Consider the following 18,216-nt stretch of genomic DNA (forward strand, 5'->3'; position numbering starts at 1 on the left):
ACGAGTTATAACAAGTAAATCACTCTTTGATAAATCTGCCCCATAGTGACTTAGCTCTAAGAATGAAATGATGACAACTTAATGTAACAGTATTGCTGATGATCAACCACAGTGACCAATAATAGAGGATATTCTATATTTCAGAAATAGAAAATAAGGTTACCGTTGTATCACATTGATATATATTTCAAATATTTGTTTTTGTTAGTTTAGCAGTACGATATATTGCGCAGGTAGAGTCAGACTGTACTCCAATATACAACAGTATAATAAAGTGCTAAAAAAAACATTATTCCCACAGAAGTCTGACTGCATCTCTGGAACCCGATGTCCTTGGTCTAGCGACTACCAACAGCAGTCAAGACTCTCTCCACAAAGCTCCAAAGAAGAAAGGGATTAAATCCTCTATAGGACGGCTTTTTGGTAAAAAAGAGAAGGCAAGACTCGGACAGCTCAGTAAGGAATTTGGCCTCCAAGGTCATTGTTCTTTAACAGGATTGTATTGCCTTGTAATAGTCCTGTTGTTTATTTATATATATATATATATATATATATATATATATATATATATATATATATATATATATATATATATCTTATGCCCCATCTAGCACACCACACAATTAGCGGACACTTGTACTGCATGTAGGGATCATGCAATATCAACTGCTGAGGTAGTGTACTGTGCTAGTAGGCTGAGCATTGGAGGGCGTAAGCAAGTGTCTGTCACAAGAGGCTCCACAAAAATATGGTTGAGCACTGAACACAGTGTAACAATATAAGGTTCATGTTTGCCATCAGCTAGTGTGAAAATATTGGTTGCGCCAACAAACACGGAATCCTCTACCTAATATAATAAGGAGAAGGGTATATGCGGTGGTTGATTGCTATGATGTGATAGGGTGGACTCACGTGATTTAGGCTTACTTTATCTAGATGTGGATATCCAGCCAATGATGGATGAGAATACAGGAGTAGCATAGTAAAAGTACATTTCTCTGACGTCCTAGTGGATGCTGGGTACTCCGTAAGGACCATGGGGAATAGACGGGCTCCGCAGGAGACTGGGCACTCTAAAAGAAAGATTAGGTACTATCTGGTGTGCACTGGCTCCTCCCTCTATGCCCCTCCTCCAGACCTCAGTTAGAATCTGTGCCCGGCCCGAGCTGGTTGCACACTAGGGGCTCTCCTGAGCTTCTAGAAAAAAAAGTATTTGTTAGGTTTTTTATTTTCAGTGAGATCTGCTGGCAACAGACTCACTGCTACGTGGGACTTAGGGGAGAGAAGCAAACCTACCTGCTTGCAGCTAGCTTGTGCTTCTAGGCTACTGGACACCATTAGCTCCAGAGGGATCGAACACAGGGCCCGACCTCGATCGTCCGTTCCTGGAGCCGCGCCGCCGTCCCCCTTGCAGAGCCAGAAGACGGAAGAAACCGGAGGAAATCGGCGGCTGAAGACTTCGGTCTTCATTAAGGTAGCGCACAGCACTGCAGCTGTGCGCCATTGCTCCCTATGCAAACCACACACTCCGGTCACTGATGGGTGCAGGGCGCTGGGGGGGGGGGAGGGCGCCCTGGGCAACAATTAGAGTACCTTACATGGCAAAAAGCACATAATACAGTCTAATAAACTGTATATGTGCATAATCCCCCGCCATAAAAGTATATAAAAAAGCGGGAGAAGTCCGCCAAGAAGGGGGCGGGGCTATCTCCCTCAGCACACCGGCGCCATTTTCTCTTCACAGCTCCGCTGGAAGACAGCTCCCCAGGCTCTCCCCTGCAGTTTCCAGGCTCAAAGGGTAAAAAAGAGAGGGGGGGCACTAAATTTAGGCGCAAACTGAGTATATTAAGCAGCTATAGGGAAAATTCACTTTTGTTAGTGTAAATCCCTGTTTATATAGCGCTGTGGTGTGTGCTGGCATACTCTCTCTCTGTCTCCCCAAAGGACTTTGTGGGGTCCTGTCCTCAGTCAGAGCATTCCCTGTGTGTGTGTGTGTGTGTGCGGTGTGTCGGTACGGCTGTGTTGACATGTTTGATGAGGACGCTTACGTGGAGGCGGAGCAGGTGCCGATAAGTGTGGTGTCGCCCCCTGCGGGGCCGACACCTGAGTGGATGTATATGTGGAAGGTATTAACCGACAGTGTCAACTCCTTACATAAAAGGTTCGATGACGCAGCTTTGGGACAGCCGGCATCTCAGCCCGCGCCTGCCCAGGCATCTCCGAGGCCGTCAGGGGCTCAAAAACGCCCGCTACCTCAGATGGCAGACACAGATGTCGACACGGAGTCTGACTCCAGTGTCGACGAGGATGTGACAAATATACAATCCACTAGGGCCATCCGATGCATGATTACGGCAATGAAAAATGTGTTGCACATTTCTGACATTAACCCGGTTACCACAAAAAAGGGTATTATGTTTGGGGAGAAAAAGCAGCCAGTGACTTTTCCCCCATCTGATGAGTTAAACTAATTGTGTGAAGAAGCGTGGGGTTCACCAGATAAGAAACTAGTAATTTCTAAACGGTTACTACGGGCGTACCCTTTCCCGCCAACGGATAGGTTACGCTGGGAGACATCCCCTAAGGTGGACAAGGCGCTCACACGCTTATCAAAAAAGGTGGCACTGCCGTCTCAGGATACGGTCGCCTTAAAGGATCCTGCAGATAGAAAGCAGGAGGCTATCCTGAAGTCTGTGTATACACACTCAGGTACTATACTGAGACCTGCTATTGCTTCAGCATGGATGTGCAGTGCTGCAGCAGCGTGGTCTGATTCCCTGTCTGATAACATTGATTCCCTTGACAGGGACACTATATTGCTAACCATAGAGCATATTAAAGACGTAGTCTTCTATATGAGAGATGCACAGAGGGACATTTGCCGGCTGGCATCTAGAATTAATGCGATGTCCATTTCTGCCAGGAGAGTATTATGGACTCGGCAGTGGACGGGTGATGCTGATTCTAAAAAACACTAAGTCCACCGCATGACGTTGGGGCTCCACAGGCGGAGCCAGGTGCGGTGGGGGCGCGTCTCCGAAACTTCAGCAACCAGTGGGTTCGCTCACAAGTGGATCTCTGGGCTGTACAAATTGTATCTCAGGGATACAAGCTGGAGTTCGAGGCGACTCCCCCTCGCCGTTACCTCAAATCAGCCTTGCCAGCTGCTCCCAGGGAAAGGGAGGTAGTACTGGCGGCAATTCACAAGCTGTACCTCCAGCAGGTGATAATCAAGGTCCCCCTCCTTCAACAGGGCAGGGGTTACTATTCCACAATGTTTGTGGTACCAAAACCGGACGGTTCGGTGAGACCCATTCTGAATTTAAAATCCTTGAACACTTATATAAAGAAGTTCAAGTTCAAAATGGAATCGCTCAGGGCGGTTATTGCAAGCCTGGAAGAGGGGGATTTTATGGTGTCGCTGGACATCAAGGATGCTTACTTGCATGTCCCCATTTACCCACCTCACCAGGAATACCTCAGGTTTGTTGTACAGGACTGTCATTACCAATTCCAGACGTTGCCGTTTGGTCTCTCCACGGCACCGAGAATATTTACCAAGGTAATGGCCGAAATGATGATACTCCTTCAGAAGAAGGGAGTTATAATTATCCCGTACTTGGACGATCTCCTCATAAAGGCGAGGTCCAGAGAGCAGTTGTTGGTCAGCGTAGCACTCTCTCAGAAAGTGTTGCAACAGCACGGCTGGATTCTGAATATCCCAAAGTCGCAGCTGATTCCTGCGACGCGTCTGCTTTTCCTGGTCATGATTCTGGACACAGAACAGAAGAAGGTGTTTCTCCCGGTGGAGAAGGCCCAGGAATTGTCATCTCTGGTCAGGGACCTCCTGAAACCAAAACAGGTGTCGGTGCATCACTGCACGCGAGTCCTGGGAAAGGTGGTGGCTTCTTACGAAGCAATTCCCTTCGGCAGGTTCCATGCAAGGATCTTTCAGTGGGATCTGTTGGACAAATGGTCCGGATCGCATCTTCAGATGCATCGGTTGATCACCCTGTCCCCGAGGGCCAGGGTGTCTCTGCTGTGGTGGCTGCAGAGTGCTCATCTTCTCGAGGGCCGCAGGTTCGGCATACAGGACTGGGTCCTGGTGACCATGGATGCAAGCCTCCGAGGAAGGGGGGCAGTCACTCAGGAAAGAAACTTCCAAGGACAGTGGTCAAGTCTGGAGACTTCACTACACATAAATATACTGGAACTAAGGGCCATTTACAACGCCCTGAGTCAAGCAGAGCCCCTGCTTCAAAACCACCCAGTACTGATTCAATCAGACAACATCACGGCGGTCGCCCATGTAAACCGCCAGGGCGGCACGAGAAGCAGGATGGCAATGGCAGAAGCCACAAGGATTCTTCGATGGGCGGAGAATCACGTGCTAGCACTGTCAGCAGTGTTCATTCCGGGAGTGGACAACTGGGAAGCAGACTTCCTCAGCAGGCACGACCTCCACCCGGGAGAGTGGGGACTTCATCAAGAAGTCTTCACACAGATTGTAAATCGCTGGGAACTGCCACGGGTGGACATGATGGCGTCCCGCCTCAACAAAAAGCTAAAAAAATATTGCGCCAGGTCAAGGGACCCTCAGGCGATAGCTGTGGACGCACTAGTGACACCGTGGGTGTACCAGTCGGTTTATGTGTTCCCTCCTCTTCCTCTCATACCCAAGGTACTGAGGATAGTAAGAAAGAGAGGAGTAAGAACTATACTCATCGTTCCGGATTGGCCAAGAAGAACTTGGTACCCAGAACTACAAGAAATGATCTCAGAGGACCCATGGCCTCTGCCTCTTAGACAGGACCTGTTACAGCAAGGGCCCTGTCTGTTCCAAGACTTACCGCGGCTGCGTTTGACGGCATGGCGGTTGAACGCCGGATCCTAACGGAAAAGAGCATTCCAGATGAAGTGATTCCTACGCTGATAAAAGCTAGGAAGGATGTGACAGCAAAGCATTTTCACCGCATATGGCGGAAATATGTCGCTTGGTGTGAGGCCAGGAAGGCCCCAACAGAGGAATTCCAGCTGGGTCGATTTCTGCACTTCCTACAGTCATGGGTGACTATGGGCCTAAAATTGGGGTCCATAAAGGTCCAGATTTCGGCCCTATCTATTTTCTTTCAAAAAGAACTGGCTTCACTGCCTGAAGTTCAGACGTTTGTAAAGGGAGTGCTGCATATTCAGCCCCCTTTTGTGCCTCCAGTGGCACCTTGGGATCTTAACGTTGTGTTGGATTTCCTGAAATCACACTGGTTTGAGCCACTTAGGACCGTGGAGCTTAAAGTATCTCACGTGGAAGGTGGTCATGCTGTTGGCCTTAGCTTCAGCTAGGCGTGTGTCAGAATTGGCGGCTTTGTCATGTAAAAGCCCGTATCTGATCTTCCATATGGACAGGGCAGAATTGAGGACTCGTCCCCAATTTCTCCCAAAGGTGGTATCAGCGTTTCATTTGAACCAACCTATTGTGGTGCCTGCGGCTACTCGGGACTTGGAGGATTCCAAGTTGCTGGACGTAGTCCGGGCTTTGAAAATTTATGTTTCCAGGACGGCTGGAGTCAGGAAAACTGACTCGCTATTTATCCTGCATGCACCCAACAAGCTGGGTGCTCCTGCTTCAAAGCAAACTATTGCTCGCTGGATTTGTTGCACGATTCAGCTGGCACATTCTGCGGCTGGACTGCCGCATCCTAAATCAGTGAAAGCCCATTCCACAAGGAAGGTGGGCTCTTCTTGGGCGGCTGCCCGAGGGGTCTCGGCTTTACAGCTTTGCCGAGCTGCTACTTGGTCGGGTTCAAACACATTTGCTAAATTCTACAAGTTTGATACCCTGGCTGAGGAGGACCTTGAGTTTGCTCATTCGGTGCTGCAGAGTCATCCGCACTCTCCCGCCCGTTTGGGAGCTTTGGTATAATCCCCATGGTCCTTACGGAGTTCCCAGCATCCACTAGGACGTCAGAGAAAATAAGAATTTACTCACCGGTAATTCTATTTCTCGTAGTCCGTAGTGGATGCTGGGCGCCCGTCCCAAGTGCGGACTCTCTGCAATACATGTATATAGTTATTGCTTCACTAAAGGGTTATTGTTATGAGCCATCCGTAAAAGGAGGCTCAGTTGTTGTTCATACTGTTAACTGGGTATGGCTATCACAAGTTGTACAGTGTGATTGGTGTGGCTGGTATGAGTCTTACCCTGGATTCTAAATCCTTTCCTTGTTGTGTCAGCTCTTCCAGGCCCAGTTTCCCTAACTGAGGTCTGGAGGAGGGGCATAGAGGGAGGAGCCAGTGCACACCAGATAGTACCTAATCTTTCTTTTAGAGTGCCCAGTCTCCTGCGGAGCCCGTCTATTCCCCATGGTCCTTACGGAGTTCCCAGCATCCACTACGGACTGCGAGAAATAGAATTACCGGTGAGTAAATTCTTCTTTTTTTTATTAAACACCTAAAAAAAAAAAATCAAATACAATGACGTCCTCTACTTTATTTATTATTACTATTAATTAGTAACACCTCATAGTGGTCAGCAGCATTGGACAGCGAGGCAGGTAGGATCTACAAGCAAGACTACAATATATATAATCAGACTAGAAAGCAAGGTAGGATGTCTCTGCTCGTGAGTGCAGATCGGGACAGTTGCGAGGGTGCATTAGTGTGTAGTATAGGTAGATGTAATGTGAGCTGTAATAGAGATGAATTTTCTGAATGATTAATGATTTGAAGGCTGTAGTAGAGTCTAATGGAGTGTGGTCGGTGTCATTCAGTAAATGTTTAGCAGCACGGGAGAAGTTGTGTAGGTGGAAGTGAGACATGGTTACTAGAAGTCAGACTCAGTATATCTAGGAGGGAGAGAGCAAGCTATTTCTGAGGTCTTTATTCATTCTTGAAGCATATCAGCTATATTGTCATGCCTAATAAATCCCCAAAATACACATAAAGAAGCATATTGTTTATTTATGTACGGTATACTGCTTACACACACTTAATAAAATTTATAACCACTCTAACCTAAATAACTTAAATTTAGTATATAGGCTTTTCAACTAAAATGTTCTCATGGGTCTGTAGTTCTGTTTCCATGTCAAGTTAGCCGTGAAAAAAAATCTTGTTGAAAGTCATTGGGGTGTGCTATTGAGTTACAAGGACATTTTATCAACAGTGGCACGAACATGATTTCTAGATCTTCCTTTTGAGAAAAACAAGGTTTCTTGCATGTCTGGAAGATCTTTACTAATGATATTTCATGATAGAATTCAGAAGCTTTACTAATGCCGTGGCTTTATCTCTAGTATATCTATATATCTACTGGATATATCTCCTAGAATGATTTGGCTCTTTAGTTTGAAACATAAATGTCTCCTTACAGATGATGGGTTAAATACTTCCAGCCTAGCATAAGCCTAAACATAATCCTGATATCTTGCATTAATGTAAACCCTAATAGTAAACTGTATGTGCCCCATATCTACAGTTAGTGCAAGACACAACCCTATATCTAAAGTTAGTATAAAGCTGGGTACACACTTGTCCAATCCTCGGCAGATCAGACTGTTTATACAATCCTTCTGAAGATCTGCTTGCAGATTCTGCATCCAGTCCTCTCTACACACGTGTCTAATTTTTCAGCAGACCAATCTGTGGGGCAGATGTATTAACCTGGAGAAGGCATAAGGAAGTGATAAACCAGTGATATGTGCAAGGTGATAAACGCACCAGCCAATCAGCTCCAATATGTAAATTAACAGTTAGGATCTGATTGGCTGGTGCCTTCAAAAGATTGCACATATCACTGGTTTATCACTTCCTTATGCCTTCTCCAGGTTAATACATCTACCTCTGTGTCTCCTAAAACATTCTGCAGAAAAAAAATAATTTTGGCTGAGGGAAGGGGGAATAAGGAATTTAATTAATCATAATTGTGAAGTGGGATTGGGACAGCATTTTAATGTTCCTTCCCCAAACAAAGGAAATTAATAAGTCCCCCCCACCCCCCCACCCCCCCAAAAAAAAAAAAAAAGCATAACCAGCCCTGGGCTCTTTGAGACGGTCCTGGTCCAATAAATGGGTTTGATACAGAACAGACATTAAAAAGATAGACAGTCATTAGGTCGACAGTAATAGGTTGACAGGGTCAAAAGGTTAAATTAAATAGTCAAATAGTGACTCTCCACACGGTTACGCTTCACTCGCCACAAGGTTACTAAAGGTAAAAGTTTGTGACATGGATAGTAAATGCAGCAAACGTTGTAAAGAATCCCTAAAATACATGTGGCGACCTTTTGACCCTGTCGACCTTTTGACTGTCTATCAACCACCTCCCCAATAGATACGGGGGTACAAAACATGTAGGGGTCCTCTGTATTTTCAGAACTAGCATCTGGATCCACTAGCAGGGGAGATGCACTTGATGGGGTCCCATGGCCAAAGCATTCATCCCCCCTAACTAGTCAGCCCAGGCTGTGGTTTCCTGGGAAATGTGGACTCAAGGCCAGGGCTGTAGCCGGGGCTATTTGGCACCACTGAGCTGTTGGTGCTGAGTTGTTAGTCCATTTGTGGTAGAATAATATTGTCTTTTACAGGAGGACTATAGGTCCTAGAAAGCCTCCTCTGTATGCTGGTACTTGGAGAACCTCAAGTACCAGCATTCATGGTACTTATGGTTCTCCATAAGTCCCCTATAGACACAACACAGAATGTTTTATGGTACATATAGACCCTCAGTAAAATCGATATTCAAATAAAGACCGGATACATAATGTTTTAATATTTTATTAGCCAGCACCTTCACCTGGAGAGTGGCGGCCTTTAAGCTCTTTTACATGGCCGCTGGCCATCCAGGTCTTCCCCAGTGTCTTCAATCTTCAGGACAGTAGCATATCTATAATGGGTGCCGTGTGTGCGGTGCACATGGGCCCCCGGGGTTCAGGGGGGCCCACATCACACATCCTGCACCCATTTTTTAAATACCTCTCCAGAGTTCCCAGCCGGCGGTAGCATCTCTCCTCAAATCTCCGGTTAGTGCCGCTGCAGTCATTTTTCTGTAGATTTGTGCATGCGCAACAAGAAAATCTGCGGGAAAATGGCCGCCGCACCATTTCCCCGGATATTTGCGCGTGCGCAATAGAGTCTGTGCGCCCTCTAGTGCTGACAGACGCCGGCTGCAGAGGAGGGGGCTCCGACGGAGAAGGTTGGACACGGGCCTCCTCCTATGTTAAGACGCCCGTGCTTCAGACACCTGCTGCCTTGCTAATATTAGCCGGCAGTAGGGGGCAGGGCGATTGGCCATCTTATAAAAGGTGGTGTGGTGGCATTTTTGAAATGGGAAACTGCGCCCACAGCAATTATGCAGGCGGCCTGCTGACTAACTCTGGATTCCACACCATAGCCACACTGGTAGTGTGTTGGGCTGCCAGGACCAGAGCTCGGTTGGCCTGCTCTGGTCTCAGCAGTTTACATACTAAAGTTTAAGTCAGCTAGTCAGGTTTCCTAGTTTTTAAGCATGTTTAAAAACCAGGAGACCCAACAGTTGACCTGGATCGGGTGTGTGGGTTGGTCGGCGGAAGGTACACACTTGTCCAATGTCATGCAAATGCCCTAACTATATATCTAAAGTTAGTGCAAGCTATAGCTCTATATGTAAAGTTAGTACAAGCTGTAGCTCTGTATGAAAAGTCAGTGCAAGCTGTAGCCAGGGCCGCCATCTGGGGTGGGGTGTGGGTCGGGGGACTGCTGGAACTCTAGTATCAGGCCCGGACCATGAGGGGGCCAGAATAGCAGTGGTCAATGGTGTGGATTGTTGCGCACCGTCTGCAGGAAGGATATTGCTGGCAGCAGTTTGAATTTGGCTCCAGCCGTGAGCCAATCAGGAGCACCCGCAGCGGCAGCTCCTAAATGGCTGCTGGTGCACAAGCTGCATTTAGCTCGCGGACTGCTCCAAATTTGAAATGCCTCCGGCACTGTTTCTCTAGTCAATGGCTCTTTCTCTATCGTCCTAAGTGGATGCTGGGGTTCCTGAAAGGACCATGGGGGATAGCGGCTCCGCAGGAGACAGGGCACAAAAAAGTAAAGCTTTACTAGGTCAGGTGGTGTGCACTGGCTCCTCCCCCTATGACCCTCCTCCAGACTCCAGTTAGATTTTGTGCCCGAACGAGAAGGGTGCAATCTAGGTGGCTCTCCTAAAGAGCTGCTTAGAGAAAGTTTAGTTTAGGTTTTTTTCTTTACAGTGAGTCCTGCTGGCAACAGGATCACTGCAACGTGGGACTTAGGGGGAAAGTAGTAAACTCACCTGCATGCAGAGTGGATTTGCTGCTTGGCTACTGGACACCATTAGCTCCAGAGGGATCGAACACAGGCCCAGCCGTGGAGTCCGGTCCCGGAGCCGCGCCGCCGACCCCCTTGCAGATGCTGAAGCGTGAAGAGGTCCGGAAACCGGCGGCTGAAGACTCCTCAGTCTTCATAAGGTAGCGCACAGCACTGCAGCTGTGCGCCATTTTCCTCTCAGCACACTTCACTGGGCAGTCACTGAGGGTGCAGAGCGCTGGGGGGGGGCGCTCTGAGAGGCAAATATAAACCTTATACAAGGCTAAAAATACCTCACATATAGCCCATAGGGGCTATATGGAGATATTTAACCCCTGCCTGACTGGAAAAATAGCGGGAGAAGAACCCGCCGAAAAAGGGGCGGGGCCTATCTCCTCAGCACACGGCGCCATTTTCTGTCACAGCTCCGCTGGTCAGAACGGCTCCCAGGTCTCTCCCCTGCACTGCACTACAGAAACAGGGTAAAACAGAGAGGGGGGGCACATTAATGGCTATATATATATATATTAAAGCAGCTATAAGGGAGCACTTAATATAAGGATATCCCTTGTATATATAGCGCTTTGTGGTGTGTGCTGGCAGACTCTCCCTCTGTCTCCCCAAAAGGGCTAGTGGGTCCTGTCTTCATTAGAGCATTCCCTGTGAGTTTGCGGTGTGTGTCGGTACGTGGTGTCGACATGTATGAGGACGATATTGGTGTGGAGGCGGAGCAATTGCCAAATATGCAGATGTCACCCCCCAGGGGGTCGACACCAGAATGGATGCCTTTATTTGTGGAATTACGTGATGGTTTATCTTCCCTTAAACAGTCAGTTGAGGACATGAGGCGGCCGGACAGTCAATTAATGCCTGTCCAGGCGCCTCAAACACCGTCAGGGGCTGTAAAACGCCCTTTGCCTCAGTCGGTCGACACAGACCCAGACACGGGCACTGATTCCAGTGACGACGGTAGAAATTCAAACGTATTTTCCAGTAGGGCCACACGTTATATGATTTTGGCAATGAAGGAGACGTTACATTTAGCTGATACTACAGATACCGTAAAACAGGGTATTATGTATGGTGTGAAAAAACTACAAACAGTTTTTCCTGAATCAGAAGAATTAAATGACGTGTGTGATGAAGCGTGGGTTGCTCCTGATAAAAAGTTGATAATTTCAAAAAAGTTATTGGCATTATACCCTTTCCCGCCAGAGGTTAGGGCGCGCTGGGAAACACCCCCTAAGGTGGACAAGGCGCTCACACGCTTATCCAAACAAGTGGCGTTACCCTCTCCTGAGACGGCCGCACTTAAGGATCCATCAGATAGAAAGATGGAAGTTATTCAAAAGAATATATACACACATGCAGGTGTTATACTACGACCAGCTATAGCAACTGCCTGGATGTGCAGTGCTGGAGTAGTTTGGTCAGAATCCCTGATTGAAAATATTGATACCCTAGATAGGGACAATGTTTTACTGTCGTTAGAACAAATAAAGGATGCATTTATCTATATGCGTGATGCACAGAGGGATATTTGCACACTGGCATCTCGGGTGAGTGCTATGTCCATTTCAGCCAGAAGAGCCTTATGGACACGACAGTGGACAGGCGATGCGGATTCAAAACGTCACATGGAGGTTTTGCCGTATAAAGGGGAGGAGTTATTTGGAGTTGGTCTATCAGACTTGGTGGCCACGGCTACTGCCGGGAAATCCACTTTTTTACCTCAAGTCACTCCCCAACAGAGAAAGGCACCGACCTTTCAACCGCAGCCTTTTCGCTCCTACAAAAATAAGAGAGCAAAGGGCTTGTCGTACCTGCCACGAGGCAGAGGAAGAGGGAAGAGACACCAACAGGCAGCTCCTTCCCAGGAACAGAAGCCCTCCCCGGCTCCTGCAAAAACCTCAGCATGACGCTGGGGCCTCTCAAGCGGACTCGGGGACAGTGGGGGGCCGTCTCAAAAATTACAGCGCGCAGTGGGCTCACTCGCAGGTAGACCCCTGGATCCTGCAGATAATATCTCAGGGGTACAGGTTGGAATTAGAGACGGATCCTCCTCATCGTTTCCTGAAGTCTGCCTTACCAACCGTCTCTTCCGAAAGGGAGAGGGTGTTGGAAGCCATTCACAAGCTGTACGCTCAGCAGGTGATAGTCAAAGTACCCCTATTACAACAAGGAAAGGGGTATTATTCCACTCTATTTGTGGTACCGAAGCCGGATGGCTCGGTAAGGCCTATTCTAAATCTGAAGTCCTTGAACCTCTACATAAAAAAGTTCAAGTTCAAGATGGAGTCACTCAGAGCAGTGATAGCGAACCTGGAAGAAGGGGACTTTATGGTATCCTTGGACATCAAGGATGCGTATCTACACGTTCCGATTTACCCCGCACACCAGGGGTACCTCAGGTTCATTGTTCAAAACTGTCACTATCAGTTTCAGACGCTGCCGTTCGGATTGTCCACGGCGCCTCGGGTCTTTACCAAGGTAATGGCCGAGATGATGATTCTTCTTCGAAGAAAAGGCGTATTAGTTATCCCATACTTGGACGATCTCCTAATAAGGGCAAGGTCCAGAGAACAGCTGGAGACAGCTTTAGCACTATCTCAAGAGGTGCTAAGACAACACGGGTGGATTCTGAATATTCCAAAATCCCATTTAATCCCGACAACTCGTCTGCTGTTCCTAGGAATGATTCTGGACACGGTTCAGAAAAAGGTTTTCCTTCCAGAGGAAAAAGCCAAGGAGTTATCCGATCTGGTCAGGAACCTCCTAAAACCAGGAAAAGTGTCAGTACATCAATGCACAAGAGTCCTGGGAAAAATGGTGGCTTCTTACGAAGCAATTCCATTCGGCAGATTCCATGCAAGAATATTCCAAAGGGATCTGTTGGACAAATGGTCAGGGTCGCATCTGCAGATGCACCTGCGAATAACCCTGTCACCAAAGACAAGGGTGTCACTTCTGTGGTGGTTGCAGAAGGCTCACCTATTAGAAGGCCGCAGATTCGGCATTCAGGATTGGATCCTGGTGACCACGGACGCCAGCCTGAGAGGCTGGGGAGCAGTCACACAAGGAAGAAACTTCCAGGGAGTATGGACGAGTCTGGAAAAGTCTCTTCACATAAACATTCTGGAACTAAGAGCAATCTACAATGCTCTAAGCCAGGCGGAACTTCTCCTGCAAGGAAAGCCGGTGTTGATTCAGTCGGACAACATCACGGCGGTCGCCCATGTAAACAGGCAGGGCGGCACAAGAAGCAGGAGTGCAATGGCAGAAGCTGCCAAGATTCTTCGCTGGGCGGAGAATCACGTGATAGCACTGTCAGCAGTGTTCATCCCGGGCGTGGACAACTGGGAAGCAGACTTCCTCAGCAGACACGATCTTCATCCGGGAGAGTGGGGTCTACATCCAGAAGTCTTCAACATGTTAATAGACCGTTGGGAAAGACCAATTGTAGACATGATGGCGTCTCGCCTCAACAAGAAACTGGACAAATATTGCGCCAGGTCAAGAGATCCACAGGCAATAGCTGTGGACGCACTGGTAACTCCTTGGGTGTACCAGTCAGTGTATGTGTTTCCTCCTCTGCCGCTCATACCAAAGGTATTGAAGATCATACGGCAAAGAAGAGTAAGAACAATACTAGTGGTTCCGGATTGGCCGAGAAGGACTTGGTATCCGGAACTTCAAGAGATGCTCACGGACGAACCGTGGCCTCTACCTCTGAGAAGGGACCTGCTACAGCAGGGTCCCTGTCTTTTTCAAGACTTACCGCGGCTGCGTTTGACGGCATGGCGGTTGAACGCCAGATCCTAAAAGGGAAAGGCATTCCAGAAGAAGTCATTCCTACCTTGATTAAGGCACGGAAGGAAGTCACCGTGAAACATTATCACCGCATTTGGCGAAAATATGTAGCGTGGTGCGAGGATCGGAGGGTTCCGACGGAGGAATTCCAACTGGGTCGTTTCCTACATTTCCTGCAATCAGGATTATCTATGGGTCTCAAATTGGGATCCATTAAGGTTCAAATTTCGGCCCTGTCAATATTCTTCCTAAAAGAATTGGCCTCTGTCCCTGAGGTCCAGACTTTTGTCAAGGGAGTACTGCATATACAGCCTCCTGTGGTGCCTCCGGTGGCACCGTGGGATCTAAATGTAGTTTTAGATTTCCTCAAATCCCATTGGTTTGAACCATTGAAAAAGGTGGATTTGAAATATCTCACATTGAAAGTGACTATGTTACTAGCCCTGGCCTCTGCCAGGAGAGTATCTGAATTGGCGGCTTTATCTTATAAAAGTCCTTATCTAATCTTCCATTCGGATAGGGCAGAACTGCGGACTCGTCCGCATTTTCTCCCTAAAGTGGTATCAGCATTTCATCTGAACCAATCTATTGTGGTGCCTGCGGCCACTAGCGACTTGGAGGACTCCAAGTTGTTGGACGTTGTCAGAGCCTTAAAAATATACATTGCAAGGACGGCTGGAGTCAGAAAATCTGACTCGCTGTTTATATTGTATGCACCCAACAAGTTGGGCGCACCTGCTTCTAAGCAGTCGATTGCTCGTTGGATTTGTAACACAATTCAACTTGCACATTCTGTGGCAGGCCTGCCACAGCCTAAAACTGTAAAAGCCCACTCCACAAGGAAGGTGGGCTCATCTTGGGCGGCTGCCCGAGGGGTCTCGGCATTACAACTCTGCCGAGCAGCTACGTGGTCGGGGGAGAACACGTTTGTAAAATTTTACAAATTTGATACCCTGGCAAAGGAGGACCTGGAGTTCTCTCATTCGGTGCTGCAGAGTCATCCGCACTCTCCCGCCCGTTTGGGAGCTTTGGTATAATCCCCATGGTCCTTTCAGGAACCCCAGCATCCACTTAGGACGATAGAGAAAATAAGAATTTACTTACCGATAATTCTATTTCTCGGAGTCCGTAGTGGATGCTGGGCGCCCATCCCAAGTGCGGATTATCTGCAATACTTGTACATAGTTATTGTTAACTAATTCGGGTTATTGTTAAGGAGCCATCTTTAAGAGGCCCTTTCTGTTGTCATACTGTTAACTGGGTTTAGATCACAAGTTGTACGGTGTGATTGGTGTGGCTGGTATGAGTCTTACCCGGGATTCAAAATGCCTCCCTTATTGTGTATGCTCGTCCGGGCACAGTACCTAACTGGAGTCTGGAGGAGGGTCATAGGGGGAGGAGCCAGTGCACACCACCTGACCTAGTAAAGCTTTACTTTTTTGTGCCCTGTCTCCTGCGGAGCCGCTATCCCCCATGGTCCTTTCAGGAACCCCAGCATCCACTACGGACTCCGAGAAATAGAATTATCGGTAAGTAAATTCTTATTTTTTTTCAGAATCCTCCCCCGTGACGATGGGGTGGGGGGGGGGGGGGGGGGGAGAGGGGGATGATGGTGGAGGGGCCCTGCCTATTTAGGCAGTCCTGGGCCCCACAATTTTTGATGATAGCCCTGGCTGTAGCTCTGTATGTAAAGTTAGTCCTAGCTCTCATCCTATATGTAAAGTTAATGCAAGCCCTAACCCTCTACTTAAAGTTAGTACAAACTGTATTCCTATATCTGATATTGTATTTGCCCAAGTTTTTAACCTATATCTAACACTAGTCCAACCCTTAACTATATTCAATCCCATTGCAACCACTCTAGACAAAACCTACTAAACTTAAACTTACTGGCCAACATTGCTGCATAACTAGTACACATAGAGGGTCATTCCGAGTTGTTCGCTCGCTAGCTGTTTTTAGCAGCCGTGCAAACGCTAAGCCGCCGCCCTCTGGGAGTGTATCTTAGCTTAGCAGAAGTGCGAACAAAAGGATCGCACAGTGGCTACAAAAAATATTGTGCAGTTTCTGAGTAGCTTCAGACCTACTCAGCGCTTGCGATCACTTCAGACTATTCAGTTCCGGATTTGACGTCACAAACACGTCCTGCGTTCGCCCAGCCACGCCTGCGTTTTTCCTGGCATGCCTGCGTTTTTCCAAACACTCCCTGAAAACGGTCAGTTGACACCCAGAAACGCCCACTTCATGTTAATCACTCTGCGGCGCCCATTGCGACTGAAGAGCATCGCTAGACCTTGTGTGAAATTACATCGGCCGCATGCGCAGAAGTGCCGGTTTTTCACTTAATCGCAGCGCAGCGAACATTTTCATCTAGCGATCAACTCTTAATGACCCCCCTAGTCCCTCTAAGAACAATTTCCCAGTATAATATGGCTGGATAAATATGTAATCTTTGGCACTTACCTTCATAACATAGACTCTTCCTGTAGATTGTAAGGTTGCAAGCTGGGCCCTTTTACTAATTTGTCTGTTTATTAATGCCCACTCTTGCTTTATTTCTATGTTTGTGGCCAATTGTAAAGTAATGCTGAGTTTGCTGGCACTATATAAATAAATGGTAATCTGATGATCTGTCCCATTGTTGGGGAATGATTGAAATTGTTCCATTAGGGGGACAGAGGACTATTGCCTAACCTACCCGATGCAGATGTACAAGCCTATATCTTACCAACTACTCTCCAAAGAATACCCATACCTTTATCACAATTAGCACAATGATACAGAGCAGGATACAGGGATTGGTGTGTGTGAGGTCATGGTTAACATGTCAGATCCTGATATTTTGCAAGGCTTTAGTTGATCTTTATTTTCAGTTATACAAAAGACTTCTGATAGAGAATGTAAGCTTGATTACAAGACTTCAGGGGTGTACGTAGTGGCAATGATGGACACAATTGGACAATGTTTTTAGTCTGCGTTTGCATCCGAGTTGCATCGCATATGTACCCGGTGGTTACTGCAAAATGACGCTGATACATGCAGTTTCAGTGTGCGTTTCTGGGTGGTAAAAGGAAGGATAGCCAGCAAGACAAGGCGTGTAGTGGATTTGTTGCGGTTAGGGACTGCGCCTTAAGATGCAGTTGCACGGACACCAGCGGCCATTTTCAGATGGAGAATCTGTGCTTCCATAGGGGCTGGGGTTCGATGGTGTTGACCTATGGTGTGTCTTATTAGGCACAGTGGCGGATTAGTGCCACAGCCGATGGGTGTCTCAGTAGTAACACCATCAGTCACGGCATTAGCATAGAGAAGCAGCAGCTGCAAAAAATGCAGATGCAACTGCGCCCACCTCTGAATTAGCCCCGTAGCCTTATATTTAAATCAAGTTATATTATATGGATAAAATATTGCCTAGATATTTTTTACTGTGGATGCAGTTCTAATTAAATTTCATTCTTGATTCACAACAGGAGGTTTCATGGACATAGACCCTGGAGGACAGGACCCTCTGGGTCTGGGTAAACTTGGCACTCAAGCGGAGAAAGACAGAAGACTCAAGAAAAAGTATGTACTGTAATTCCAGCTTGCCAATATGTTCTGTATCATTATTCTTTGTGTTTGTTTGTACCACTGTTGCTGACAACATGCCCCTATCTGTAAAACATGTGTTGGCTTTAAGGTCTATAAATATTTAAGCACAATCCGTTAAATAATAAATTGCCTATGTTAAGTTAGTCGGATGATTACCATATAACAAACAAGGCAGCATAGGCATATAGATGGGACTCCAGTCTCTGCACCCTTATCCTGGAACCCGCTGGCAGATTTGGGTTGGTACCCAATCAGACACACCATATGTCAGTATCATACTGGCATTGATTACCTCAACACCAAAAACATAATTAGTGAATCTAAGATTTGTAATAAAAACACTGAAAACTGTTTGAAATCCAAATGAAACAGGTTGGGAATAGTATGAATAGTATCTGGAAAAAGAACATCAAGCACAGAAAGAGAAGAGAAGTGCTTTATTCTGATTACACTCAGGGGTACGCAGTACTGGCAACTTTTTTAAGTAGAATTTTGAATTCTTATAACTAGTTC

General features: G+C 47.2%; 1 protein-coding gene across 12 annotated transcripts in view; it reads left to right on the top strand.

The window, feature by feature from the left end:
* The window catches only part of PPFIA2 (PTPRF interacting protein alpha 2), a 656,694-nt gene that overhangs the window by 537,480 nt on the left and 100,998 nt on the right, over window positions 1–18,216 (top strand). For 9 of the 12 annotated variants that reach the window (XM_063927696.1, XM_063927698.1, XM_063927701.1 and 6 more), the window contains 2 exons: window positions 302–477; window positions 17,583–17,676. In XM_063927696.1, the coding sequence (XP_063783766.1) occupies window positions 302–477; window positions 17,583–17,676 (270 nt within the window). The remainder of the gene's footprint in view (window positions 1–301; window positions 478–17,582; window positions 17,677–18,216) is intronic. The other 3 variants (XM_063927699.1, XM_063927702.1, XM_063927704.1) reach the window with 1 other exon arrangement.

This window comes from Pseudophryne corroboree, chromosome 6 (assembly GCF_028390025.1).
Source record: "Pseudophryne corroboree isolate aPseCor3 chromosome 6, aPseCor3.hap2, whole genome shotgun sequence".
Lineage (NCBI taxonomy): Eukaryota > Metazoa > Chordata > Amphibia > Anura > Myobatrachidae > Pseudophryne > Pseudophryne corroboree.